Source organism: Cheilinus undulatus, linkage group 15 (assembly GCF_018320785.1).
Source record: "Cheilinus undulatus linkage group 15, ASM1832078v1, whole genome shotgun sequence".
In the NCBI taxonomy this organism is placed as follows: domain Eukaryota; kingdom Metazoa; phylum Chordata; class Actinopteri; order Labriformes; family Labridae; genus Cheilinus; species Cheilinus undulatus.
The window spans coordinates 21471376-21499283 of NC_054879.1; the positions used below are offsets into that span (position 1 = coordinate 21471376).

A 27908-nucleotide genomic window follows, 5' to 3' on the forward strand; every position below is an offset into this window, starting at 1 on the left:
ACCTGGGCACAAGTATCTGTTGGTATGCTGACTGTAATCCATTAAGATGCTACACAGCCTTCCAAGACTCTCCAGTTTCACCCCGCAATGACAGCCGTCATCATTGGGGGAGGTTTTTTAATGGAAGATCCCGGAAACCTACCTCAGGAACTTTGCCTTCTGTCTGGACTGTCCTAAAGCCATGAAAAACACATTTGGATTCATCCAAAGAGTGATGCTGTTACTCAAAAATCTTCTGTTGACTTAAAATGCATTTTACTATGCAGAGGTGGTGATGTTTGGCTAAGGTTTTAACTGGTTGGTTAACTACATTTCAGCTAAAAGGCAGTTACACTGAATCTAAGCTGTAACTGTTACAAACCCTCTTGTGACTCTCCTCCAGTTTGTTTTGAAAAAGAGCTACAGTTGATCCCAAATCAAACCTATTTTTGCCTTGTACTGTAATACTCCTAATACAGTAATTGGGACTGAATTGTTTACCACAGTCGACAAAAGGGGAAATAAAACAATGTGTTAAATTGATCTTCTGTGTTTCTACTTTTTTATGTGAACTGTCATTAAGTAAAAGGTAATGTCTGTCTGATGCATAATGGATGTTAGCAGCACTTGAGTTGTATGACATTTACTTGATATTTCTAAGGCAATTGGTTTGCATGATTTTACCAAGTAAATCTGATTGCTGTTCCTCGTACAAACAACAGAGAAATCCCAAGTTGCCATAAATATCGTTTGAGTAATCTGAAATTAAATAAATGAGCTATTTGGAATACAGAGTTTGTAGCACTTAAAATTATTTAGTTGCTGTAAATTGCAATTCTTCTTAGTCTGTACTAAACCTTGAGCACTAATAACTTCCTTACCTAAGTACTCTACACAAAGTATTTTTAGTTATTTGAACTGAAGTGCAACTGTTCTTTACTTAAAAAGCCTTTTCAAGTTAAACTCAAAAATCTCTATTTTACTCTACCATGGTCATATTGTTAAAGGTACTTTGTTTTTTCAAGGCAATCAGTTTGCATGATTTTTTTTAAGTAAGGTTAACTAATTGGATTTTACAGTGTAAGAACAAAGCCCTACCCATTGCTATACTGTGTCAGCTGTAGAAAATGATATTTGATCTTCAGTATTCATATTGCATACCATCTACTGATGTTTTCAGGATCCAAGAACACAAAGAAATAAAAATAAAGAAAATGAATAAGAACGTCTCAACTGTATCTGTTTGTAGTACTGTAAAGCCTAGCTTCCTTGACAGCCCTCACAGTGCTCTCTCCTTTAACCCTCCAGGGTCCCCCCCCAGAAAAACTCACACTTAGGACTCTTGGGATCCAAATGGGTCCCATCAGAAAAAGTACTAAATCATAAAACGGTGATGGTGTAATGAAAAGTAAGGCTGCAACTTTTAACCTTGATCCAACCCATGAACTATTGGAAAATCTCATACCATTAGCATTAGCACAGAAAAAATATTGACTATTAAAAATTAAAGTGTCTAAAAGGACCCAGTTGGGTCCAGGGGTCCCTGGAGGGTTAAGAGCCACAGATCATAAACAGGCAGGAAGTTTATGTTCTATAGTCCACAGTGAGATTCAGACAGGAGATCCAGTAAATTCTTTTGTTAATTAATGTTTTGAACCCTAAAATTAATACTGTTTAATAAAAAGAGTAAGATGTTGTTAATTTAGAAGTCTGGTGGCTGTAAAGGCCTTAAAATACTCATCTCAGTCTCTTCAGACTCAAACCAGCCCAACACTTCCACGAGATTTCCAACAAGAATGTTTCAAATATCAGCAGTAATTGTTCCAGTCCGTCCAATCTCCTACATCAACCAACACCAGCAATGAGTCCCATGTTGAGACCATTTCTCCCATCAGCCCATTTCACCCATGCCCTGGAACAAACAATGACAAGTTTACAGAAAACATGTGGATTCCAGCAACTCATATGCATATCGCATCCTTATAACCTTTGGTTCTTTTTGTTTATTGTCATTAAAAGAGCTTGACTGTCACCTCTCTTCCTCGGGGCACATCAGACACCCATTAAAACCACTGGCAATAATGACACATAAAAAAGTTTCATCCCAGAGAGAACAGATGACAAGACAGCAGATTGTTATTGTGCTACATAAAAAACAGAAAGGCCACAAAGTTCACACACTGAAAAATCACTTCTGACAGACAAAATAAATACAAAAACAAGTCACAATAAAGTGAAGATTGTGAGTTGGCATATGTTATTTGAGGTAGAGCAGGACAGAGCCTAACAACAAGAAATGTGAGGATTAGATTTTAAAGGCAGACGAAGGAGAAAGAAGCTGCACTGAAAAAAAAGTTGCGTTCTTCCAGCTGCTGGGGGTTTTCAAAGAACTCATGGTCTGCATAGCAGACAGACTAGTTGGTGTTATTGAAGATTGTGGAGGATGGACCTGAGGTTCAGGCACAGGAAGGTGTGAGTGTGGTTGGTTTTCTGGTACAGTTCTTGTATCTGAAGCTGAAGGGAGGAGAGTTCAAACAGACGACGGTTCTTCCTGAAAAAAAATTAAAGAAAAACAAGACAAGAGTCAAGAGTCAGTCACTAGGATACATTGCCAATGAGTCACACTTGAACAGGACCACTCATCTATACAGTAGCTAATGCACAGCTATCACTGCTGTTTGGTTTTCTGATAAACTGCTGGAAACATTTTCAAAATGCACAAAGAGAAATCACACATCATTGTCAGGTATAAACTTGGATCTCCCCAAACTAAGTTCTAATGCAGGGCAGAATGTGATAAGTTCACTTTAAAAAATGTTTCATAATAGAGAAAATATCATTTTTTTTAGCAAACAATTGAAGCAAAAGCCTAATAATGTTTACAGTAAGAGCAGAGATGCTTTTTGATTCTGAATGTGTTTGAAAAACCAGCAAAAAGTTTGAACATTATCAAAGTATGGTAAAACATTTTCCTATCCTGCTTTGGTCTTCAAGAAAATGTCTGACTAATAAAGGAATGAAGATTGTTTGACCTTGGACTAAAACTGCATGAAAATATATTCTATTCATCAAGTGCAGTATTTAAGTTGCACAGCACAATTCAAACCCTAAATTAACCTGAGATAATCTGTTTAGTTTTCTGCAATGATGTTACTTAAACCTCAGAAATCATGCACTTCAGCTGAGCATTCTCACAATTTTCCTTAAACACATGAGAAAGCAACATGCTTAAAGATACAGACTGGTATCATCAGGATTTTATCAATACCTCCTGTGACAGTGCAAAAAGAAAATCCAACTTTCATCATTAAGCATGTGTATCGCTGCAGTTCTTACTTGTTTATGGGCCACATGTATTTTCTCCCATACTGTCAGATCTTTCTTCCACTATAGGATATTATCAAATAGAGTTTTAATTACTCACAGGATATTAACTCATTGAGTGCCAGCCCTTTTATAAAATGGAAAGTGCCTTGTGCCAGTGCTTTTGGCCATTTTGAGTCATCGTTCAAGACCCACAGAACAGTCATAATACTATGACTTTGAAAACACAGAACAGCTCAAATGAAAGAACAAACTCTCTATTTCATCATGGAAAAAAAAAAAAACATTTGTTTGCAGCTTGTTCCATTTTTGATTTATCTGAAGCTGAATAGAGGCTAGTTTCACCAAAAGACCACTTTTTTTTCTAGAAAGCTGAGAAAAATGCATTTTTGTGAAAGAGAGTCTGTCAAGCAAAATAGTGATTTGAATGTAATAATTTTGCCTTCAGTGACATAAAAGACATCTGAAAATTGTATTACAAATGTGTTTTATTGTAAAATAAATAAAAATAAATACAAAATACAGCACAATACAACTGGACAGCCGCCACGGGACCTCCGATATGCCCACGTCCTCTCCCGCTTGCGTAGCCCCAGGCACTTCCTGTAAATTATAGAAGTAATATATAATATGTTTTTTATATATAATACATAATTTACAATATAGTTTGTTTTTGTTCTTACCTCTTTTTCTGCCAACAGACGGTGTTGCAGAACTGCATAGGGCTTGCTCTTCTCTCAAGTCTGCTTCTGAAATCACAGGAGCGCATGAGTGATGGATTCATTTGATAAATTTGGCTGAATAATCAGTGGGTTCCCAACGTTAACTTACCTCCATCGCTCTGGGACGGAGAACAAGATCCGCTCCGCTCACTCGGCAGCCATTCCTCAGAGTCTGGGTCAGAAAAGTCAGTTTCTGAAGTGTTGTCGCTGTATGCATCAAACTGGCAGTGGATGACTTTTCTCTCCGACGCACAGGTGAGACCTCGCAGCATTCTTTAGCCTCTTGGCCGGCCGAGGCAGATCAATGAACGCCCCAATCCCTGGATTCGCTGTCGTTAAGTTCAGTGTCAGCTTCAGGGAGTAAGCGATTTCTCACGCAAAAGTTTAAAGTTTCTTCCAGCATCTGCTAGTGAAACTGGCCACTTGACTCCTTCGGTTTTTGGGGGTCATTTTGTGCCGATACTGAATATTTTAGAACTTAGATTGGCTTAGATTACCTCCATCCCGGCGTCTCCACTTCTCTCTGATCTCAGTGGCTTTGATCTACCGTCTCTTCCGTGTTCTGACTACGTATCCCAGAAGCCCCAAAACTACCCACAGGGAGCGTGAGAGCGCCCCCTTGTGCCAGCCGCCGAAAAAACACTTTGATGTATATATATGTCAATGGCACTCAAGCGTTGGCTTTTAAATGCCATATATATACGTCAATGGCACTCAATGAGTTAATAAATAAAAGTTTGATTGACGAACAAAGGCGTTTATTTATTTACTCCATTTGTATTTTGCTGAGCATAAATTATGACAGATTATAGAATATAGTATGCTTATATGGGAGCTGTCCAAGCTTTATTTACACACTGCTCAATTATATGATCAAATACATGCAGATGATAACAATTTACTCAGTGATGAGAGGGTGAAGATTAATCTGTATGATGCAGACACTGCTTCTCTGATTAGTCAGTACGTCTTTCATCAAATTGAAATATATTCAAAGTAAAAATCACGATGAGATAACAAGGACAATATGATATATAATACAGGCACTTGTGCTGGTATTTTCTCGCTTCTTGGTGTGTGGCTTTCTACATCAAATGATGGCGTTAAGGTGTCAATACCTACGATCAGGATGCATGGAAGTGAGACTTTAATAAAGAAACTCATTGCATTTATTTAAAAAAGATGAATTTTCATTTTAGGAAGTGAAATATGGCTTGCTAGGCATGCATACAAAATGAAACTGTCTACTAATTGTGATGTGGATAGTGGAATCAAGTTTGTGTTTAAAATTAAATGTAAAATTAATCGTTTAAGATGCATCAATATACAAACTGGCTTCAATATACCACTTCACCATGGTGGTCAGAGTTCGCCGACAGGTGAGCACATTTAACCGTCAGGTTTTTATACATCACGTAATTTGCATGATAAGTGCTGCACGCCAACTTTAGGCCCGTTTTGTGTGTATGCATCATTTATAAATGAGAGCCCTGAGCTCATAAACCTCATCCCACTTAACAGCCTTCATACAGAAAAGCTTATTACACAATATAATTGAACACAGGTCTGCTCCAACAATTATATTTGTTCTGTAAAACTTTAGAGAGAAAAAACACCCCAGTCATTACTGTCTGAGAATTAAAGACAAGTAGCAGTTTATCTTTAGCAAAGAAAGGCTTTTCCAGCTTTCATGGATGTTTAATATCTTCTTAATTGACTATTTTGTTTCCAGATCATGTCATTACAATGTATAAATTTCATCTCAACAAATTGTGAATGAATTCATTAGATTATAAGTTTATAATAATGAAGCAAACAGACATATCATGATGAGATTTTGAGGTTTATGATATCTTCTTGTGTCTTTTCCTCATGTTTCCCTTTAAATCTCAATCACAGTAATTAAAGCGAGGCTTCATGATCAAAGTGACATTAAGTCATTAGTTCAGTCAGTTACGACCCGCTTGGGCACTTTGCTGCTCGGTATCATGAGCACACATTTCCCTTCCTCTGCTGAGAGATCTGCATCATGATCTCCTCTCTTTATCTGTTGTTTATTTTAAAGAATAATTAAGGTTAACAAGGTTCCCCTATTTTAAGTTTATGAATGAAAACAACATTATTAAGAAGTAATTAGGTTACGCACGGTGACAGAGGACCATTCGTTCATTTCTTTCAGTAATGACCAATAAACCAGCAACAAAAATACTATTTTTTTGCAACCCATCCCCAAAAGTGAAACCGGTGCAACGACTACAGAGAACGCAACAGCGGCTGCATTGATTTTCTGTTTCTTTTACCTACATTAATATAGTGTAATGTATATGAAATTTACTGTGTCTACCTGATGCTAGAGAGCTTCTGCAGAAGGATGGAAAGCTTCTCCAGTGACAGGAGCTCCAAATGAGAGTTTTTAAGAAGCTTGGAGGCCATGTGGAAAAAGTCCTCACAGCTACATGCCTCCAGGAAGGGGTTTAAGTAGCCTGTGAGCACACAAAGACAAGCAGAACAGAGAAAGAAGATACTTTCAAAACAATTTCTCTAATCAGCAACACATTTCAATTCACTGTGAGAATGTTTGAAGGGGGGAAAAATTATCAACTTAGCCATATTTTCCAGATTAACAGAGAAATGAAAACTACATGGTCAGAAAAACAAACCATGAAAACACTTTAACAATCAAACTGAGTTGGACAGGGATACAAATGCTGTTTAGACACACTCTGTGAAGATGGTAATTGGAAGAGCTTCCATATTGTCACTCTTAACTCTGACCTTCCCTTCATCAAACACAAACCTCACACAAGCACAGATGAAACACAGAGATGGCAACTGCATCAATCCACACATATGGGAACTGCAGATTCTTAAAAAAAAGCAAATGTGGACCCTATGAAATCCTAAAATTAGTCGGTTCCTTGTAAACAAACATTTGTTTCTGCTAAAGCTGCATTCCTGCTGCTTCAAAAACTAACTCTCCGTTGTCTTTGACCACGCATGAGGGTATAGGAATACAATCTGAGACACAGAGGGGCTTTTTTGGCTGCTGCAGAGTTTTTGCTGGCATTAAATCACAGCATTAGATTGGACAGAGAAGAACAGGATCAGGTTCACATCAGAAAAGGTAAGACGGGGAGAGTCTGATCATCTGAAAAAGGAAAAAGCAGGAAAGGATAGCTTGGTCTGACTTTGTCCAAGGATAACATCACTTTACCCCAAGGTTATAAAACTACTGTGAGTAAGGCATCCCAGGCCATCAAACACTGATGCTTTGTGACTCCCAGACTCCTTATTCACATCCACACGTTTCCTGTGGTTTTAGTAAGTTAGGATAAATCAATACAGAATGAACTTTGGAGGATAAAAACATCACATGGTGAATTCAAATAATGTTTCGACAATGCAATTTGGTTTCACACATGGCTCAAACCTCTTCTAGTGTCATCCATCACCCATGACAGGACTATAAGAAGGACTATCTGTCTCTACTACATCACTGGGAGCAGTCTTAACATCAGGGGCTTAGATTTGAGCTAGCTGAAAAAACAGATATGCGTCACGCAGATGCTAAAAGGTACCATGTGCAAATGGAAGAGACACAAAGGGTTCAGACAAAGCATCAGTGAATGTGAATGAATAGACCATGCTAATATCATGTTTAAAACATGTCCATATTTCAAACTGGCATCTGAATAGGGATCATTCATTGTTTTTTATATAGATACTGTTATCACAGGCTTTACTTCTACCCCTGTAGGTTTTTTGTAGTCATGTGATCCTGATCGTTTGTACTAGTCAGATGGGGGCAAAAAGTGAAAAACAATGGTTAGGAATAAATGGAAAGTTACTACGTTTCAACTATAGGTAGGCCTGCACACTGTAGTTATCATCAGAAAATGTGTACATACATTGGCTGTGATCCCTACACTCTACAAAAAGTAAGGTTTTCCAGAAGTGAACTGATGAACTGGCATGGAGATGGTCGATATCACATATTACGTAATACTACAGTTCTTTTACAATGCTTCTAGCCAGATAAAAGGAGACAAGACTTGAGAAGTCTTTTACTGAGCTAAGAGGCTACCTGTGCCCCTTTAACAGCTTTTCTCCCTCCAGAGACAAATATCGAAAATCGGTACCGAAATGGTACCGGTACCAAAACATCCAAAACCTACCAGGCTGAATTACAACACAGATATCTATAGTTAAATAGGATACCCTATTAGGATATGTTATGGAATTTGTATGAATTATGTGATAAGGTACACCACGTTCCTTTTGCTATCCTATGTTCAACTGGCACCTTACAAAGATATTTCTTTAAATCGTTTATGATACCCAGACGGCTTATAAATATTCTACCGGTTACTGTCAACACGTTTTTTTTCTCAAAACTATTGGTTCAGGTACCGTTTAGGCACCGTCACTGTATAAAAAGTATCAAGTTTGCATCAGTATCAGAAAAAAACAAAACGATACCCAACCCTACTGTTTCATCAAAACTTTTAATTGAATTATAGTTACACTATTAGTAGTATAACAATGCTAATGACTTTCATTTCCATAGTAGCTTCAAGACAAAATTACAAAGTGCGTTACAAGGACAGCAATAAATAAAACATTTTAAGACATAATATCCATTTAAAAGTGCTAAAGAATATGCATGTCTTTTAAGGGAATTCTAAAACCCGTAATTCAATACAAAAATAAAATTAGGATAGACTCTTGTATAAAAGTGTGCCTTAAGAAGAGATTTAAAAACGATTACTGACTCAGCTGACCTGATCTCCAGCATATTGTTCTACATTTTTGGTGCCCTCTCCACAAACGCTCCTTCCCCTTTTGTTTTCAGTTTGGTATTGGGAACAATTAAAGACCTCAATGTACATGTTGGCTCATATGGTACTAAAAGGTCAACAGATGTAGCTACGAGCAAGGCTTTCAAAGTAATCAATCTAATCTTAAAATCAATTCTAAAACACCCAGGAAGCCAGTGTAGAGACTAAAACAGTAGTGATGTGGCCAGGCTTTCTTGTTCTGGTTAAAATCCTGGCAGCTGAGTTCTGTACCATCTGAAGTCCATCTATTCATTTCTGCCTCAGGCAGGAAAGAGGGCTATTGCAATAATCAAGCCATGATGAGATAAAAGCATGTCAAATTGTCTCTTTGTCATTAAAAGTTAGAACAGACTTAACTTAAGAAATATTTCTTAAGTTGATAAAAACAAGACTGTACAAGCTTTCTGTTACTCAAAATTTAAGTTGCTGTCAAATTAGACGCCCAGATGTTTTGCAGCTGGTTTGACACTGTCAAATAAGGAACCGGCAGATGGCAGTATTTCTTGAGTGATTTGCTGCAGTCTACTTAAAAGGATCTTTATCTTATTACAACATAATTGTAAAAAATATAGGATATCCAGCTCTGAATCTCTGACAGGCAGCTGTTCACAGAACTCAGCATACCAGGGTCAGCGGATTTAATGAGCTGGTACAACTGGGTATCATCAGCATAAAAATGATTTAAAAAACTGTGTTTAATTATAATATAACCCAGCGAGAACATGTACATATAAATATGAGCCAGCTCTTTCATATGAACTACAGGAGACAGCTCTCGTTTGAGAGCCAGTTATTTAATACACATTTCAAAAGCCAAACTAGCAATTAGGAGCCATGTAGGAGCCAAAAGATGAGCTCTTATTACTGAGATGAGCCAAAAAGTTGGATCTCTGAAAGACACAGATATCCTATTGCAACAAGCAAGGCTGGACAGATATCGACTATGGAAACAGGCAATATCAGGGTTTGTTGTTTCTGCTACTCCAAACTTGGATCGATGTCTGCTGCTGTTGCTACATGAGCTTTCTGCACAAAGAACTTGCTACTTTAAGGACTCAAAAGTAGCTCAAATCTTTTTTTTCATCTAAAATGGTTGGCATCATTTTCCAGTGATTTCTGTATAGAGAAGCACTCATGTGTCCATTGGTGATCTGTGAATAACTGTATTGACCAATGTATTGAGGTAGCCAAGTGCACTTTGTGATCCATGAAAACTGATTCAATATGTTTGTTGCTTCATAGTGCATGTGACTGAACTTCAGTTGTCACCATATGACCACGAATATTATGCATGTCTGTTTTTGTACACGTAGACCTTGTCTGGTTTACTGGAAACCTTCAGGTGTAAACCTTTCTCCTGGGAACCTCACCCTTCTCCCGTCTCCCCTCATTACTGCTTGTAAAACATTATAATTAGCAAGTCTAGCTAGATTTACTGCCCCCTTGAAACACACAACTGTATATACACATGGTTGCAGCCCCAGTGGTCTGGCGAATGTCTCTGCTGTGTGTTAGCATACACCTAAATGATATGGCTCATAACCCTTTTAAACTGGCCTTTCCATGTTAACACAGTGCAGCTGTTGGTCCACCTCTGTCAGTCTTTTGTCTTTCCATAAATGAGCCATGAGGTTGTGGAGGTCCAGTGTTTTATGATCGTCACTTCCAGATCTAATCCATGGCTTTTGTGTATGACTGATGTAAGCTCAAAGGAATCTGTTACCTATCACATGTGGTTTTTTATAGTGGATGATACAGGGTGATACAGCAGGAGGAGCTGTTATAAATCTAAGTAAATAGTGATAGAAAAGACAGTCAATAAATCCGGGCTAAAGGAGTGATCTTAACTTCTTTCAAGGCTACCTCAGCCTGAGACATTTCTTACACAAAGTCACTGTCCAAAGATGAAAAATGTTGAGTGCACAGATGAGGACCGCTGGAAATATTAAGGCAAACATTCTTAAAATAAGATAAAAGCTTTTCATTTTGCAAAAGCAAATTAGTATTTAAAAGGTACCAAAATATAAATGTATAGCTGAAAGCTACTGTGAGGCACTTAAGTTTTATATCAGTTGTGTTGAGCTCTCAAGACTAAGTGTTTTGTACCTTGTCTTAACCAGTTCTAATAAAACTACCGCAATAGCTACATCCATGCCATACTCTCATGCCCCAACTAGATACAGGCTTGCGGTTCAGTAAAACCACACCAATAGCTTCCACCTCGCTCTCTTCAGTGCTGACTGGTCTGGCCATCCTATGCCCTAAAATCAGTGTTTCGCCTTGAAACTTTGCATGATGGACCGGCCTGATGACAGACATGGAATCTGGCCAATACACTACATTTGCAAGGTTAGTCCTCTACATGTAGGTGGTGTTCTAAAATGACATATTTCATGCTCCTGACTCGTAATGCTTAATCATGTTTTTCACTGAGTTTTTGCCATATGAAAAAAAAAAAAAGGTCTGATCTGGCAGCATACTCTGGATCGCTGCATCTGACAGGAACCCAGTGGCTGCTGTTAAAAATAACAGGAGTAAAAGTCATATTCCTAAGGGCCTTATTTGCTTTCACAGATCACATAAACACTTAATAATATCAGTCCTACAGAGGAGTTTCTAAATTGGAAATATTCTGAATATTCTTCAACAGCCTTTGCAGAAATTGTTCCATCTTTCCCTCCATCCCTGGAACTTCTCAGAAATGTCTCAGATTTTTGAGTTGTCCAGTTTACTGAATATTTATCAGCTATTGTAACACTTGCTGAAACATGCCCTCTTTGCCGTTGCCTGAACTTTCTTTGGTTATTTGTCTAACACAAAACTTTTATTTTCTTCAACCTGCTCCAAGATAAATGTGTATTCATCACAAAGTCTTGGTCCACAAAATACATGAAACTATTGGCGGCACCATGATTAACATCAACCTACATTTTGCCCTTTCTCAAAGATAAAACATGAAAAAATAAACTTTAAAAGAAAAAATTTCCTACTACTACTTTGAAAATAAACTGTTTCAGTTCATACAAATTGTGTGAACTCATAATAATGAACTGTTAGACTTTGTCATGATCTAACTTGCACTTGGTACACTCATTTTCAACTTTCATTGTATAATAAATTGCTTTATAAGATGCAAAATTTCCTAGTATACGGTTTAGTTTTATGTAAATTCAATAAATAATTTATCTAAAGGTAAAAACAAACTCACAGTCCATCTTCCATCCATGATCCCTAATGCACATTAACAATTAAATAAGGATCATGGATTACAAACCGAAACCATGTGAGACAAGCTTACTTACGGGACTGCTCAGTGAGCTGCATCAGAATATCTATAGGTGAATGTAGACCTCCTCGTCCAGCCAGCAGCATGGACATCAATACACGAACTCCTCCATAGTGGATGAAAAGGCCTCGGCTCTCCTCAAATATCAGCTCTGTTCGCAGACTTTCCAGAGCCTGGGCCAGCACATCAGCTGCAGACAGTAAAGAGAGATGTGCATGCTGTACTGTCAAAAAAATAACCTGGCCACTTTTGTCAGTTTTATGTGGTTCAATTACATGACAAAATTCCATCCAATTGCAATGAATAATTCTACTGAAACACATAAATACCTCTAATGTTATGAAACTGAAATAAACTGAGATGAATAAACTATGAGAATAAAGTAAAAATAGCTTATAGAAATTACCTAACTCATTTGAATTTGGTTTATGTAATATGGTAAATTGTGCTTTTATAGTGCTGTTCTAGTTATGCTTTTACACCACAGGCCACACCTATCACTTTACATGCAGATTTGGACATACTGTAGGTAGTAGATTATCCCATTCATAGGCATCCATGCACATTTACACTCCAACGACGCAGAAGTTAAGTGTTTTGCTGAAGGATAAATTGACATGTGACTGTCACTTGGGGATTGAGCCCACAACCTTCCGATTATAAGATGACCAACTGAGCTACGATCGCCAGGGCTCAGTGGTGATGAACAGTGAACTGGTGACAATATCAGCACTGGTTAAGTTTCTACCTTGGGATGGATTTTTGCACCTTGGTCAACGCCAGTTTGAATGCATGAGCTGTGTTTTAGTGTAAATAGTAGGCATAAGTGATGCAACTAGGATTGGGAGGTATTCACCTTTTAAAACCGTCGTACCCCACCCAAAGTTTACCAGGGTATATGGTACTGCTGCCAGGTGTTAAAAAACCACATTGTATATAAGTGCATGCATGCTTGCCTTTGTGCACACGCTCACAGCAAGCAGAGCGTGTGTCTCTACAGGCACTTCATTCATACATTTAACAACATGCTATGAGTCTAAAAAACAATGCTTATGAGGTGATGTGTGCAGGATGGAAGCGATTTATAAATTAGTTGACAGTTATTCATGATTTAGCCTTAAGTCATAAAGTTTTAAGATATTAGTGAAAAAAATTACAAACAATTCACAAAATTCAATTATCTACCTTTTCTGATCTCCTTGCCCTCATTAGAGCAGCATTTCCTTTATTGCTGGCTCTATCTCATCAATGTATGTTGGTATTACAGCCTGGCATTTCTCTGCAGTCACTTCTGAAGACCAGAGCCTTTCCTCGCTGACAGACTCAAACATACGATCTGTGATCACCTCGAATAGTTCAGAGAATCTCTGAAGTTCTAAGAAAATTCTTAACAAATGTACAGCAGTGCTGGATTTACACAACCTGACATGGGATAAAAGGTTGCTTTATGATTCTGGACTGAGTTTGGTTAACTCCCTCCAGAATGGTATCTATTATGTGTAAAAAGTCCAGCAAATATGAAGGAATGAAACATCTCTCCATTATACTCAATTTAGTTTCATGTCAATCCAGAGAAAAAAGGAAAGCAAACCTGGTGAGCAGATTGACAGAAAATAGTCTATAGAGACGTACTGAGAGCCCTGGAGCTTAAAGGGCAGATGGCAGCTTGATTCAAAGGTGAGTTTCACAACATATGTCAAGATATATAGTGTAGGCTGCACCCATGGAGTGCAAGAAGATTTATAGTGTGGAAGCCCAGGGAGCAAGATTTGGATGTAGCTGAAAGCTCCTTGCCCTTTTCAAATATTTGGATTAGATCAAACTAAGAACCTAAAGCCACACTAGCAGCTCTGTGAGGCTAATGAGCACAGGAAAGAAAACAAAACTGTTTTAATTGGCATAATCACAGGGCCAAGGATTGAGTTAGATCAGAACTCTAACAGAAGTATGGCAGCAGCTGTAATACACAACATGTTAAGATGTTATGGGATGTAATTACCCAGAAGCCCAATATCATATCCAATAAAAAATGTAAACATCTGCTTTGATGTTAAATGAGGGGAAGAAACATGTATTGTGGGACTTGGAGTATCTGTACAAAATCCTCCTCCAATGGTTGATCTTACATGTCAAATATTAACGTCTTGTTGGTACTAGAAGAACTGATGTGAGATCATTAAAAAAGTTAGGAATCATCTTTTTCAGACCATATGTATCGAGCATGGAAATTTAAAAATAGATTTCTTGATATTTGAGTCTGGATCAAAGTCATGGTTATTTCTAAGCCAGAGTAAAATGGTGTTTTCACACATACACAAAGCTCTTTTTGTGGTATGCTTAATGTTTGAATGCAAACAGCTGATTTTTTTCACCCTGACTTAACTATAAACTCATTCTGCCATTAAAATTTCTGCACAAAGCCAGGATGAGATGATGTATAAACCCAGTAAGCAATATTCAGTAAAATTCACCACATCTGAGTGGGAAAGGGAGGGGGTAACGATATCAAGATCATAAGACTGATAGGCCAGCGAAACAATGCTTATGAATGTTAGGAAAATGCTTTACCACTATGTATGAACCACTCCTTCGCTGATACTGTGAATATATCCTATGAAACGTAGCATTGATATGACAAGTATCATCAAATACCAGACTCTTGTGATATGTCTGTCATTCTCTGCCATCTCTTTTAAGTCCTCTCCTGGCTCCTGAGACCGTCCCTCCAGTCTAAAGTCTCTCTCTGTGAGGGAGACTTTAGACTGGAAATTTTACTGAAATTCTAGCGTTTAAAAAAAATGTGTTTTGACATAGACACGTTTAGGGGTATAAAATCATGCCTATGATAAGACATATAGCCAACTCATCTAACAAGCCATACTAAGGTAGTGATAATGTTGATAATAGCAGCCTACAGAGTAGTTAGATGTTGCCACAGGTTTGAAAGAAATTAAAGAGTGATTGAGTGGGGCCTTTGCCCCCTGGTAATACACCCAGCAACCACCAACAATTTTCAGGTGCTTAGAACATGACAACCAGGGGTTTGTGGCAACCCTCCTACTCGCCCTAACAGTACCCTAGGCTATGTTTAAGCACTGCATCTACCCATAACGCCCCCTTAAAGCTGTGGTTTTTGTTTTGTTTTAAACAGATTATTTTCCATGCCCTTGGTAATGTACAAAGACATCCAGAGCATGACCTGGGTTGTGTCAATCCTCCTTCCCGCCCAATGGGGCCCTCAGGTGGGTGTACTCACCATTAAATGCCTTACTTCAGCCTCAAATTTTGGCCCAAACATGCCTAAAACTTCTGCACAGTATGGTGTGTGTGTGTGTGTGTATATATATATATATATACATACAAAGAGTTTATGAATAGTGAAATATATGCGATATCAGTCAATCTACAACAGCATAACAGTTTAACAGCTGAACAGGGAAAAAAAATCAGTTTTTATTTTTCTTGAGTCTCATCACTGCTTAGAAATGTGTGATTATTATGAGTCTCCTGTTGGAATTATGAGCTAAAACTAGTGATACCTTCTTTAATCATACTATATTCTGAAGCTAGTCAAATCTTGCCTTTAAAAGAGGTCAGAATCTAAAATCAACCTCACTAACTCAAACTCACAAATAATAATTTGTATAAAATGATTGTTTTAATTAAAAAAACCCATCTTAATATGAAAGTCCCATTTTTACATTTACAATAGTCCCATTATTAAAATTCTAATATGCATAAACTTGATGATTTTTTTTTAGCATGAATGAGCAAGGAACCATAAATGGTCCCTTGGCTGACCCTGATTTGTCCCATAATAATAAAAAATATATCAGTAACAAAACTAAAACGGTCTTGCAATGTCCATCAATAATATTCTAGGGCTTCAATTTTTAATTCCCTAGTTTTTCAAAGAGTGCCCTATAAAGGGTTAAAGCAGTGATAATGAATTTTATTTTGCTTCTTCTTTGCTGCAGAAAAGCATCACTGTCAGAGGGCATTTTTGTACTTATTTTCTTATCTTACTCAGTGACAGTGATGTAATGCTTCTCATTTTGACTTAAAACAATCAAACAAAAAGAAAAAAATGTTTCAGGACTATTCATTAACCTAGGCTTTAGATTTGAGGTTAGTCCACATTAATGTAATTTATGGCAAACTTTGTTACCATTTCATGGTAATAGTAAGTATTCATACAAATTACATTTTAATATCATACATGAGAGCTCATATGCCTGTCTTGTAACCCACTAATGTACTACTCATGGCCAGATTTGACAACACTGAAAATATACTGTACCTTTTTGCTGAGTGTCAGTGTACAGTTAGACCACATAGAAACATTTGAGTTCATTTTGGAAAAACAAATAAAAACTAAAAAATATGGATACAAATGTGAATTGAGAATTTAGCACAGCATGCTTTTAGTACTCCTGAGAAAACTTAGTTGCATGTTTTAGCATCCTGCTGTTGTCATGGGTTCACACCTTCACAGGGGAGATGACAACAAAGTGCAAAGTGATAATTAACAACAGACTAGCTATTATAACTCGGGCCAGCAACTCTCAGTAAGCAGCCATAACATTCCTATAATATGGATGCATGTATAACTGCCAGGACAGGCAATCAACTCGACTACACTGAGTACCTTTCTTTCACAATAATTTGCCGTTGGGTGAATATTGACACTTTCTTGTTGTTTCTGAGCTGAATAAAATAATCATGGAAAGCAATTATAAAAAGCATTTTTGAAGTGTTTCACAGTGAGACTTTGGCAACTTGGCTCAGTGAAACAGAATAAAGGATCACATTAATTTTTTTTATTCAATTACCTCTCCAATGATTTCCATTTTGCTCATTTTAATGACCTTTAACAGTTCTGTTACTGCTTAACATCAGATGTCTTCTCTTTGTGAAAAACATTTTGCTTACATTTAGTCCTGGACGCTGGAAGTAGATAAATGAAATGAGTCAGAGATCTATGGTTTCCCATCACAGGAGATTAGCTACACCATCTGCAGAAACTGAGATCCTGTCTTTAAAATTTCAAAGTAATTTGGTGATATCCTGTTTCTAAATGTGGCACAAATTGTGTTCCTCTGTTTTATGTAAACTGAACTTCCTCGGGTTTTGGATCGTTGGTTGGACAAAACGGACTTTTAGTGGAGTCACCTTGGATTCTTAGGAAGTGTTCAGGTCATTTTTTTGCTTTATAGACCCTGTAAGAGATTGTCTGCAGCAGTAGATATTTTTTCTGGTACCATGTGTTCAGTGTTATTACCTTGTGTGACAGTGCGGAGGACGATGAGGATAGAGAGGATGCGTATGTGACGGCAGGGGCTGCGGTATAGAGGTCCGCTCCTGCAGCGTCCAGTAGAAGCCCCACTGCTGGAGCAGTTGGTGTTGGAGAAGCCAAGATCATCTGACTCAGACACCGTTACCTGAGCTGGCAGCTTTGACACTTGTTCTCCTATCCGCCGCAGAGTGGCAGACAGTGCTACATGCTGTGCAAACACATACACACACTGGTTATTGCTCAACATCGTAAACTGTCTGCATTCAATTATGCGTTTTATATCTGTGAATAATCCTGATATGCCTTCAATGATCTTCATCAAACATCAAAATACACGGCAAGTCTGACAGGGAGCCTACAGGCTCCTCCAAGTAACTGATATAGCCAATAAATGCATTTAGAAAGCTCCCTGCTGGGAAAGAAGAGGCTGAGTGAGGGAAAACTGGGGGCCAGGGGCAAATGGCCACTGCTCGTGCAGTCAGTTCACAGTCAGGGGGTAGTGATTGGGCAATGAGCTGGGACTAAACATTTAAGTATGCAGCGCTGTGAAGGGAAATAAAGTGATGAAGTGGATATGCTCTGCTTGAAGCAGAAGCATCTCCTCTGATGTGTAGCTATGCACTGGGGAAAACTGCGTGCTTTTTTTCTGTAAGATACTATAAAAAAATACGAGAGCTTTCTGAAAAGCAACAATCCTCTCTTTTGTAAAGGCGAAGCAGCTACAGACTTCACAGCACTTTTACACAGATGTAAGCCTGCCTTTCATTGCTGGTACTGCTTTATAGCAGAGGTAATTTATAACAAAGCAAGGCAGGTACAGCTGAAAGGGAGAAATATCTAAAACAGTCTTTAATATGATGAAATGGCTCTATTTTCAAAAGCAGTATCTCTGGCTACCATGTGGCAGATCAGAAGTTTAAGGATACACATTTTGAAAGGGGACAACCCCGTTGTTTTGAAATTAAATTATTTTGTTTTTAGCAAAAAAAGCACATTACACACACTTCTGAATTAGAATTACTTCAGAAACTTTCCTTTATCTGAGAATCCAGATATTTTAGGACACTAGAGTGAAAACTGAAAACAGAAGGCTCAAAGCCCTCACACCAGATTTATCCCACTTTATTTTAGTAGTACTTTCTGTTCTTTGATGTATCCAACATCACTTACTGCAGTAAAAATGGTATCACATCTTTACCGGTGTACTGCTGTCCATATGTCTCAGAGCCCAGTGGATGAGACGAAGAAGATTGAGGAGGAGGTCCTCTTCTGACGGAGGAGTGTGGTGAAGCTGATCAGCTAATAAAGGCAGCACCTAAGAAATAGAGACTAGTTGTGTCACTGATCACAACCTAAACATATTATTGTGTCTTTTAATTGCCATAAAAGGTAAACTACAAAGAAAATACCACCTTAAGGCATCTCTCATTGAGTATGACTTCTGGAGGCAGACACTGGTCGACTCCTTTCCATTTGTTTCCTGCTACTGATAAGAACGTCTTTCCATCAAGTACCCAGTCCAGGAGAAGGGCAAGCAGCTTTGTTGATGTGTGACTGGAGCAGGCCTAAGGGAAGAAGAGTCCAAATATGCAGGGTTAAATTTTATCTCAACACACTTTGTCAGTTTCACATCCTGAAATGAATTCTGCACCTGAGGGGAGCCAAAAAAAGCCAAGATTTAAATAAATGTGACTGGAATCAAAAAACGTTATCTATTTGAAGTTCAGCCATGGGAAATACAGGTTTATTCAGAAAAGCGTGAACATCCCTTTAAGACTAGGATTTTCACTGGCATGCCTAAAGGTGTTGATAAGACTGTGAAATCATATGATCATTGAATGAAAGTTTGGCTCAGTCAATCTGAATCAGGAAAGAGGAAAATCATTTTTGTGAAGCTCAGCTTTTTCCATGGATGATCTGCCGTTATCAACTAAAGTGATGATTGCCAAGATTGAAAATGTGTAAAAGAGTATTTTGCAGTTCATCTTACCATGCTAAAAAATGTGCAAAGTGTTTATAAACTAAAACACATCAGTAAATAAAAAGGTATGAAACCTTAATCAGACCAAATCTTTGTACTCTGAACAAGAAGAAAAAAGATGTACCTTGTTCAAGGGTTTTCCAGAGGCAGCTATTTTCTCCTTTTTGGTTGGTTTCAAACTCTCTGTGCCCAGAACACTCACTTTCTGACAATCTCTTGATGCTGCGTTGTGCTCATATTTCCTCTGAAATTAATCAATTTCAAGGAATGTCTGAATCAAAGATGCTGGACAAAAACATACGGACTGGAAATTGCACTGACAGTGATTATAAATTAAAACAGCTATGAGCTGTTATGTTCTTACCTGCAGGTTGTCAAGTCGAGCCTGCACCCTCTTAGACTGGATCTCCAACTTCTTATTTTGTTTACTAATCTCCTCCAACTGTTAATAATGAAGAAACTGAATATTAACCTGCTATGAAGACCACAGTTTAGGAAAAAATATCCCAAATCTTTCATTTCATGCTAACAAAAACAGTCTAACTGCAGTAATTGAATTATTGTTATGTCACAGCGCCCTCTAGTGGGTCAAAGTATTGCTGGTCACTTCTCCAACCAAATGAGCTGCAGATTTGATTTGACACTTCTGTCTTAACATATAAAACTAAGTCTAATATTGTCTTGCTACATTGTGTGATATGACTGGCTACTCCAGACTCATAATTAAAATTTTTGTCAAAGTAAACAAATTACAAATTAAGCCCTTCATCAAAGTAAGACATAAAGCCTTCTTTTTTCAAATGAACAGTAATTTTTCCTGTTGGTTTGTTAGATTAGTTTAATTTTAATTTTGCAAAAATGGTTAGATTTAGTTCAGCTTTTATTAGCTTTAGTGTTAGTTTTTTCAGTAATATAAGTTACAGGGGCAAAACCCAAAAGGACCAGAAAAAAGGGGACATCATAAGCTTTAAATAAATGCCCAAACAGGGTGCTCTTTACTTTTCCTTTTATTTATTCAAATTTGAATAAATCTCACCTAAAATTGCCCATTTGTGCAATCAATCAGACAGTTTTATACTTCCCAGGCTTGGGTGGTCCTACAAACATTAATACTAGATGTTAAACTAGCTTTAATTATTGAAGATATGTTGCAGAACATGTAAATTAATGCTTTTTCCTAAATTTGTGCAAACTCTCCTGCATAAGTCAGATTCCCAAGTGCCCCAGAGATCCAAAAGTTAAACATCAAATGTAATACTTTTTAAGACCTTTGACAGACCTGAACTGAGAAAAATTATAACACCATTTTTGCACAGTACACAGTCATAAATGACAGGCGTGAGATTTCTCTGTAAACCGGACTAGGGCTGAATTTTCTATATAAATTAACTGTTAATGAACTGTCAAAATTATTTAGGACAAATATATTTTTGGGCCATAAATGCCCAAGTTTGGTGATTTCTGGAACATTTAATGCCTTTTTTCTATCAATTTACTTTCAACTGATATTCATCACAAAATATTTTAACCATTTATTTAAGCTGATTCCTAACAGCATAAATATTATAAGGTGAATTAAGCTTTTTGTCAGAGAAGACCTGTCAAAATAAGGGCGGGCTTTTAAGAGGACAACTGGTTTGCCCTGACGGTAGCGAGCATGTCTTGTTTTTCATAACAGTACAAGGTTTATTTAATGAGGAATATAAAATAAGAGAGGGGATCCTCCCTCAGAAATTTTGAGCATCCAACACTGGAATCCCTGCATTCTGGATATATATTTATGGAATTATTAGTGAGCAGCAGCTGCACTGCTGTAAACGCTGTTGTCAAGTGGACTCATACTCTAAAAGAATAATAAAATTGTGGCCTAGAAAACAAGGATGGATAGACAAAAATATCTAAAATTTAAGACCTCTCACTTGTAAAAATAAGATTTTTTAATACTATTTATAGCCTTAAATTTCTACAGTTCAATTTAAGACTTCTTAAGATATGCAGGAACCCTGTTAAGAAAGTAATTACTGCACTGAACAAAGTTACTCAAAATGTAAATCACCACACCTGAGGCAAATCATACAGGATGTGTTGGTCGTTCTACTGCTGTCAAAGACCAAAACTAAAACTGTCTCTAATTCCATTTCATTTTAGTTAGTTTTGTAAGCACAGAATACAATTTCAGTTTTCTTTTTTTTTTAACAAAGCCTTGTTTTTAATTTTAGTTTCTGATAAAAAAAATGATTTTTCCATTTTAAAGTTATTTAGTTAGTTTTACGTTCCTGTATTAACCTTGATGGCTTGTATGTGAACTTTTCTAACCTGCTTCTTCATGTTGTCATTCAAATCCTTGATGGTGTCAAAGCTGGACTTAAGCCTCTTGTTTTCTTTGGTCCTCTCTCGAAGAAGATCCTGCAGCTGGCTCACCTCCTGCTGGTGTTTCTGGTGACATATAACACATGCATGAATTCTAAATGAAACCACACCACATTCACAATGTGGATTCAGTGATTATGCTGACTTGAGTTTGCCTTTAAAATCATGTGAAAGTCACTTTATTGCAACTTCCCCCATATGCTGGGAAGTTCTTTTTACATTTTGCATTATTGTTGAACCATCAGACCTGGTTTGCACTAAAAGATTTTAAGATCTTGACCAGTTTTGAAAATGTGTTAGATGCCACACTTTCATATTGACTGTCTATTAATCTGCTCCAATCCACAGAGCACATGCTCAGTGTTAACCCTGCCATCAGTATTTGTGATCATAAATGTTAATGATATTTCATATTTGTGATTTTAAATCTGAAAGGCCCTGATCCTGATTTGAGCTTTAACTTTAAAAACACCTCACACTAAGGCTGTTTATTAATCCAACTTAGATTAAATAGCAATATAGCCTACTGCAATATTTCTTTGACCTCATATGTTATTCAAGATACCAGTTTGATCCAGTTTTTGGCCCAGTTATGATCTACACATCAATCAAACATTGAAGCATCAGTTTTTTCTTAAATAATTTGCAAAAAAATCTTACTTTCCTTATTTTGTATGTTTTGTTCTAAAAAATGAGATTGCCATAAAAGATTATCACTCCCTCCAATACAACAATTCATAACGCATTTGCAATATGAGTCAAACTCACAGAGATTTTTTACAAAACTGCTCAGCCCTAACTGTAATGATGATAGCTCACGAGGCTGTAAGTTGAGCAAATCAGTCAATTTACTGCTGTGATTAAAATAGATTAAAAAATGTTACTCACAGATGATGCAACATTGAATTTCATTATAAAAAAGAGGCCTGGCCTACAGAACAGAACATTTTCTATCCAATCCATCTAATATCGTGTTGGTTGTAAAACAGAATGATGTATTGCTGCTGTTTGTTGAAAAATATATAAAATTATGAACTTAAAAATGACTGCATATTAAATTGCAACATTGGGAAACGGAATATTCCTCGAAAAACTACCAAGATGTCACTTAAAATACCTGAATGTCTGAAACTAAGCTCTGACGTGTAAAAGCAATAGTTAGCATCTTACATTCTTCAAATAAAATGAAGATTAACATGAACTTTTGCAGCAGACTGTTAAATAGATACATCAATTGTGTTGTATCACAGATATGCTGATAAACTTTCAGAATAAATCTAGACTTAAGTTAACCTGATATGTCAGTTAGACTGTTTCATAGATCCATTTCATAAATATATTGCACATTCATCTGGGAAAGCTCCCATAGAAAGCATTTGGGAAAGGCTGGGCTTTTCAAAAAAATTTCTGAAGGTGATTGGAGGAACGTTCTGTCTGTAACATTCATGACGGGCCAATCAGAGGACAAGACAAACTAAGAATGTATGCAGGCGCAGCTCCTGAGCTGACTGGCAACTGCTGTTGTTGTTGGAAATTGAGAATCCTCTTGGTGAATATAATCTATTTATTTAAAGTACAGTCAGAAGACGTGCAAAAACAGCTTCTCTGCCAAGACAAGCCTTCAGTGTGGCTCCTTGCTCATTTTGAAAGAAAATGTGGTCCAGTTCTGATTAAACTGCCACTTTTCTACAGCTATATCTGAGCTAATAACTACCACAGCAGCAGCCATTGGAAACACTAGCAAACCCCACCTGTAACGATCACAAACCCATGCCGGAGTATGCCAGGAGAAGAGCAAACATCTTTTCCATCATGAAAAGCTTTCAATGTGGCTCTTTGCTCTTGCTTTAATAAAGAAATGTGGTACAGATCAGATAAAACTGCTGCTGTGGCTACGTCCGAGCTAATCACTCCGCTAGAATTACAACTAACCGGCGCGCTGGTAGTTGAGTGGTTAAGGCGCATGCCATGTATGCAGACGACCCAGGTTCCAATCCGGCCCGTGGCACCACCTCCCGCATGTCTCTCCCCGCTCTCCTCCCTGTTTCCGACTCTATCCACTGTCCTATCTAATAAAGGCCAAAAATAAATCTTAAAAAAAAAAAAAAAATTACAACTAACCACCACCCCACAACTCTCACAAACTCATGCCAAGGCAGAAGAGGGGAAACACCTTTTCCTTCATGAAAAGCTTTAAGTGTTGTTTTTACTATTTATTTCATACAGAAATGTGGTCCAGCTCTGATAAAACTGTCACTATGTTGTAGCTACATACGAGCTGATTGCTGCACTGGAGGCAGCCAATGAAACAGCTAGTATAAATAATCCCCGCCCTTAGCTACCGCCTCATTCTCCTCAAATGACGCTGATCGGTCTGAAAAGCGTGCTGTTAAGCACAAACTTGTGGATTGGAGCTTTCCAAGATGGATTTGCCTGATGACAGACATGGAGGCTGGTAAATCCATCTGCTTTGCAAGGTTAGGATTAAGCTACAAAACTGACAGCATAACATGACTTAAAAGAGTGTCAACAAGGTTGAGCAAAAATCAGTTCTAACACCATCAGATTAAAAGTGACAATATGGAGCTTGTATGCCTCACCTCCTTTACAGTGAGTATGTGAGTTTGTAACATCTCCTCCAGACCAGACAGTTTCCCAAAACTCTCCTCCTGTTGCTCCACCCTCCTTTCTCGATCCTGCAGCTCCCTCTCCCACTGCTGTTGTTTTTGTCGCTCTGCCTGTTGACACATATAAATGCATATAACTTGGACTTGTTACTATTAATTTGCTACAAATCAATCAATACTTAACTAAACATGGTCTATTTATCTTTAAACTATTTAGAACACATTACATCCATGGCAAAATATGAGGAAAAACATGCCACTTGCATCATAATTTACTGTATTTTGGAGTTATGCAAGACACATTTGTCATAGAAACAAAATCCTAGTCAGTTTGTTATTCTTAGTGATTGAGGGATACACAATCATTCAGAGAGTTCAGCTTTCTCACCCTCAGCTGTTCATAAATGGTCATCATTTCCCGGTAAACCTCTGCTAGTACTAAGGTAGAGGGGCATCTTGAGTCAGGGAGTTCATGCACTCTCTGAAACATCCTGTTTGCTTCAGTTTCCTCAGATCCAGGGCTGCCATCCAGACATGAAGGCAAGGTCACATCTGTTGGAGGCAGGGGCATACTGAAGATAATCTTGACTCTAGTTTATTATCTATCTACAAAATAAGTTTTTTAAAAAGTTAAGCAAAGTAACAGAACCTTGCAGCTACAAAAATAGCAGCAGAAAAGTAAAACATTTTTAAAACTCAATTAAAATTCAGGACACTAATGCAGTTTTTGTTATTTATCATCTAATTTACTCTAACAGCACAATCTTATAAATGCGGCTATGCTTCAAAAAAATTTTCTTGAGGAAGTATGTACTTATTTAACTTTCCTATTAGGCAATAAGACGACATTTCAGTAAGCACAGAAATGTCAGAAATGAAATCCTTATGCACCGGTTTCAGTAAACAGCAGCTGAGAGCCCTGAAATTCAGCACATGTGGCGTCCCCACTCAGATCTTCTTTGCTGCCATGTGAAATATGATCACTGCCAAAACTTTGGAAAGAAAACACCAAAAAAAAAAAGATCAAGTCACAACTTTCATCACAAACATAAATATTGCTGTAATAGGATTCATATCAAACTTACAAGTCAGGATGGTTTTTAACTGATTTGAAGAGCTCGTGTAAAGCTTTGCCGGAGGATTTCATCTCTTTGCCTGGCTGTTTGGGTCTTTTGGTGAAAATCGGCCTTTGTACTCCCACTGAAAAAGGTGAATTAAAGAAGTGTTAGGCATATTAGTTTAGAGGGTCTCTGGTTTATTTTATAAATTATAAGTTTTACACAGGGGAGGAGAGTAACATGTTACATTTACTCAGATAACTGTAATTACATACTTTTCGGGTACTTGTACACTTTTTTTGTACATTTTGAAATCAGTGATTTTACTTATACTTCTAAAGTAACTGTACTTTTACATGAGTACAATACTCTTTTCCACCTCTGTTGACTACACAGTAGCATCACATCCCAAAAAGGCGGTTGCACAGCTAAAACATGACTGTTGATATCTCAGTTTTAAACATTTTGGGGTTGATCTTAATTCCCAAAGGGAAATTTTAACTCCATTCTGAGTGACATGGTCTTCAGTGTTTGAGTAATTTGACAGTGTTGATCCACCAGTGTTAGTTTAACTCTGTAGAATCAATTGATCTCAGCTCTGTTTGCTGCGATTTCAAATCTGGGGGATGTGGGTAAAGCTCCCCAAAATGCACTTTTGCAGAGCTTTTAGATGTGTCTGGTTGTGTTTGGATGTTGCAAGTCATCTCTGCTGGGGTTCTTTTGCTCATGTTTCTGGTGGATTACTGTTTTCCCTTTCATACACACTTGCACCATGTGTGAAGTTCTCCACTGTGTTAACAGTCCCTGCCTGTGACTTAATCTGCTTCTAATAATGAAGAGAGCATATACTTAATCAGTAGGCATAAACTTGCTGAGGCTGGATTTCTGTTTTTTCTTACCACAGGAGACCCACCTTGCTGCAGATTTCCAACAGTAACTGCAGCTCTGTCATATTGTAAAATATTTCACACCTTTAAAAGTGTAATTTAACTATATGTTGTGTGGATCAACATCGACACTTTAAAGAGTTAAATTCAACTCTTTAAGTATAATTAGCACTGTTGATTTTGCTGTGTGTTTTACTTTATTATAGAGGTGTGGCTTTATCTGAACAACCTGGCTGGAGATCTATTTTCTTGTTGTTCTTGCCAATAAGGAAAGATCAGATTTTACTGTACAACCTCTCTGTAGATACTCTTTACATCAAGTAAACTTTAAATTAAATACTTCTTTGCATTTACTTAAGTAGAATTATTAAGCAGTAATTTTTCTTTTCCTGAAGTAAATTTAACCAGACTAACTGTACTTTTACCTAAGCAAAACAGGTGTGTACTTCTTCCACCTCTGCTTGTTTCAGCTGAACCATTAATAGACACTGGCTCAGACTCAGGTGAGAAAGAACCCCATATCTGTGTAATATAGTGCATAATTTTAAACTTACAGTGTATTACAGGATAGAAGAATGAGAAGGGTAAAAATAAAGGTATTTCTCATCATTCCCATCCTCTCAGAATTTCTCTAGAAATGATTAAACTGATAATAAATATACAAATAAGTTGTATTTTGAGCATCTTGAGGCCCTGTGTGAGGTGTACTTACCATCATTGGCTCCTGAGATGTCTTCTAGTGTTGGCTGCTGAAATCACAATAACAGGCTGTTTAAGAACAATGGATTGATGGCGATGCAACACTATTGTAGCGTCTCAAGCGGTTTATTACAAATTATAATATCAAATACGCATCCATAACCGAGTAATCTTGATTGCCCATAAGGCAAAGACAAAGGAAGTAAGAATTTAAAAGGGTGGCCAAGACTACTTGTTTTGTCACAGGTGCACTCAACAACATGACAACAAACATTTATCCAGAAACGTTGAAAGCATGGTAATTCATCCGGCTGAAGTTTTCATTAAACTCAAACCTGTTTCCTCCTCTCCAGATATTTCTGCGTCAGCTTCTCAGCTCTACCAGCAGTGTCGTGGTTTTTACGCTGCATGTTCATAACTATTGTGAGTTGTCGAAGTATGCAGTTTTGTATCCTCTCTGCTCCTGGAAATACTCAACAAGCATCAAACCCATAGGGAGAGAAAATGTAGTCTTCCGGTAGACTTCCAAAAAAACCTCAACATTCTACTTCACTTCTTTTGGAATCCCAATTGCTACACTTTCGGTAAGACTCGATTCAACCTCGTAATATCAAATTTTTGACGTTTCTGAAGCAGCTCCGAGCAACCAAAACAAAACTCAATCCAAATTTGGCGGATGGACGGTCATGTGAGACACAACAGTTTCTTCTTCTTCTTCTTTCTTGGGATTATTTGGCGGTTGGCAAACAACGAAATGGTGCATTTCCGCCACCTACTGGTAAGGAGTGTGGACCAGAATGTCTAATACTACCACTTAAACTAAATGTTAATAGTTTAACAA

The 27908-nt window shown here is 37.5% G+C and overlaps 1 protein-coding gene across 3 annotated transcripts; it reads right to left on the reverse strand.

Annotated features, from left to right (window-relative positions):
* Nucleotides 1-1967: 1967 nt before the first annotated feature.
* On the reverse strand, nucleotides 1968-27868 carry LOC121522255 (coiled-coil domain-containing protein 138-like). 3 transcript variants are annotated; one of them, XM_041806422.1, is made up of 15 exons: nucleotides 27403-27864; nucleotides 27081-27117; nucleotides 25509-25623; nucleotides 25315-25415; nucleotides 24812-24975; nucleotides 24397-24534; nucleotides 21743-21862; nucleotides 19791-19868; nucleotides 19551-19670; nucleotides 18858-19010; nucleotides 18644-18760; nucleotides 17431-17653; nucleotides 12166-12339; nucleotides 6370-6508; nucleotides 1968-2530 (listed from the first exon to the last, which is right to left on the reverse strand). In XM_041806422.1, the coding sequence occupies exons 1-15, from the start codon at nucleotides 27481-27483 to the stop codon at nucleotides 2404-2406; spliced, it is 1887 nt and encodes a 628-aa protein (XP_041662356.1). In that variant the 5' UTR covers nucleotides 27484-27864; the 3' UTR covers nucleotides 1968-2403. The 3 variants fall into 3 exon arrangements, with proteins under 3 accessions (XP_041662356.1, XP_041662357.1, XP_041662358.1); XM_041806423.1 differs by lacking the exon at nucleotides 6370-6508 and having other exon boundaries at nucleotides 27403-27868; XM_041806424.1 differs by lacking the exon at nucleotides 12166-12339 and having other exon boundaries at nucleotides 27403-27867.
* Nucleotides 27869-27908: the final 40 nt, after the last annotated feature.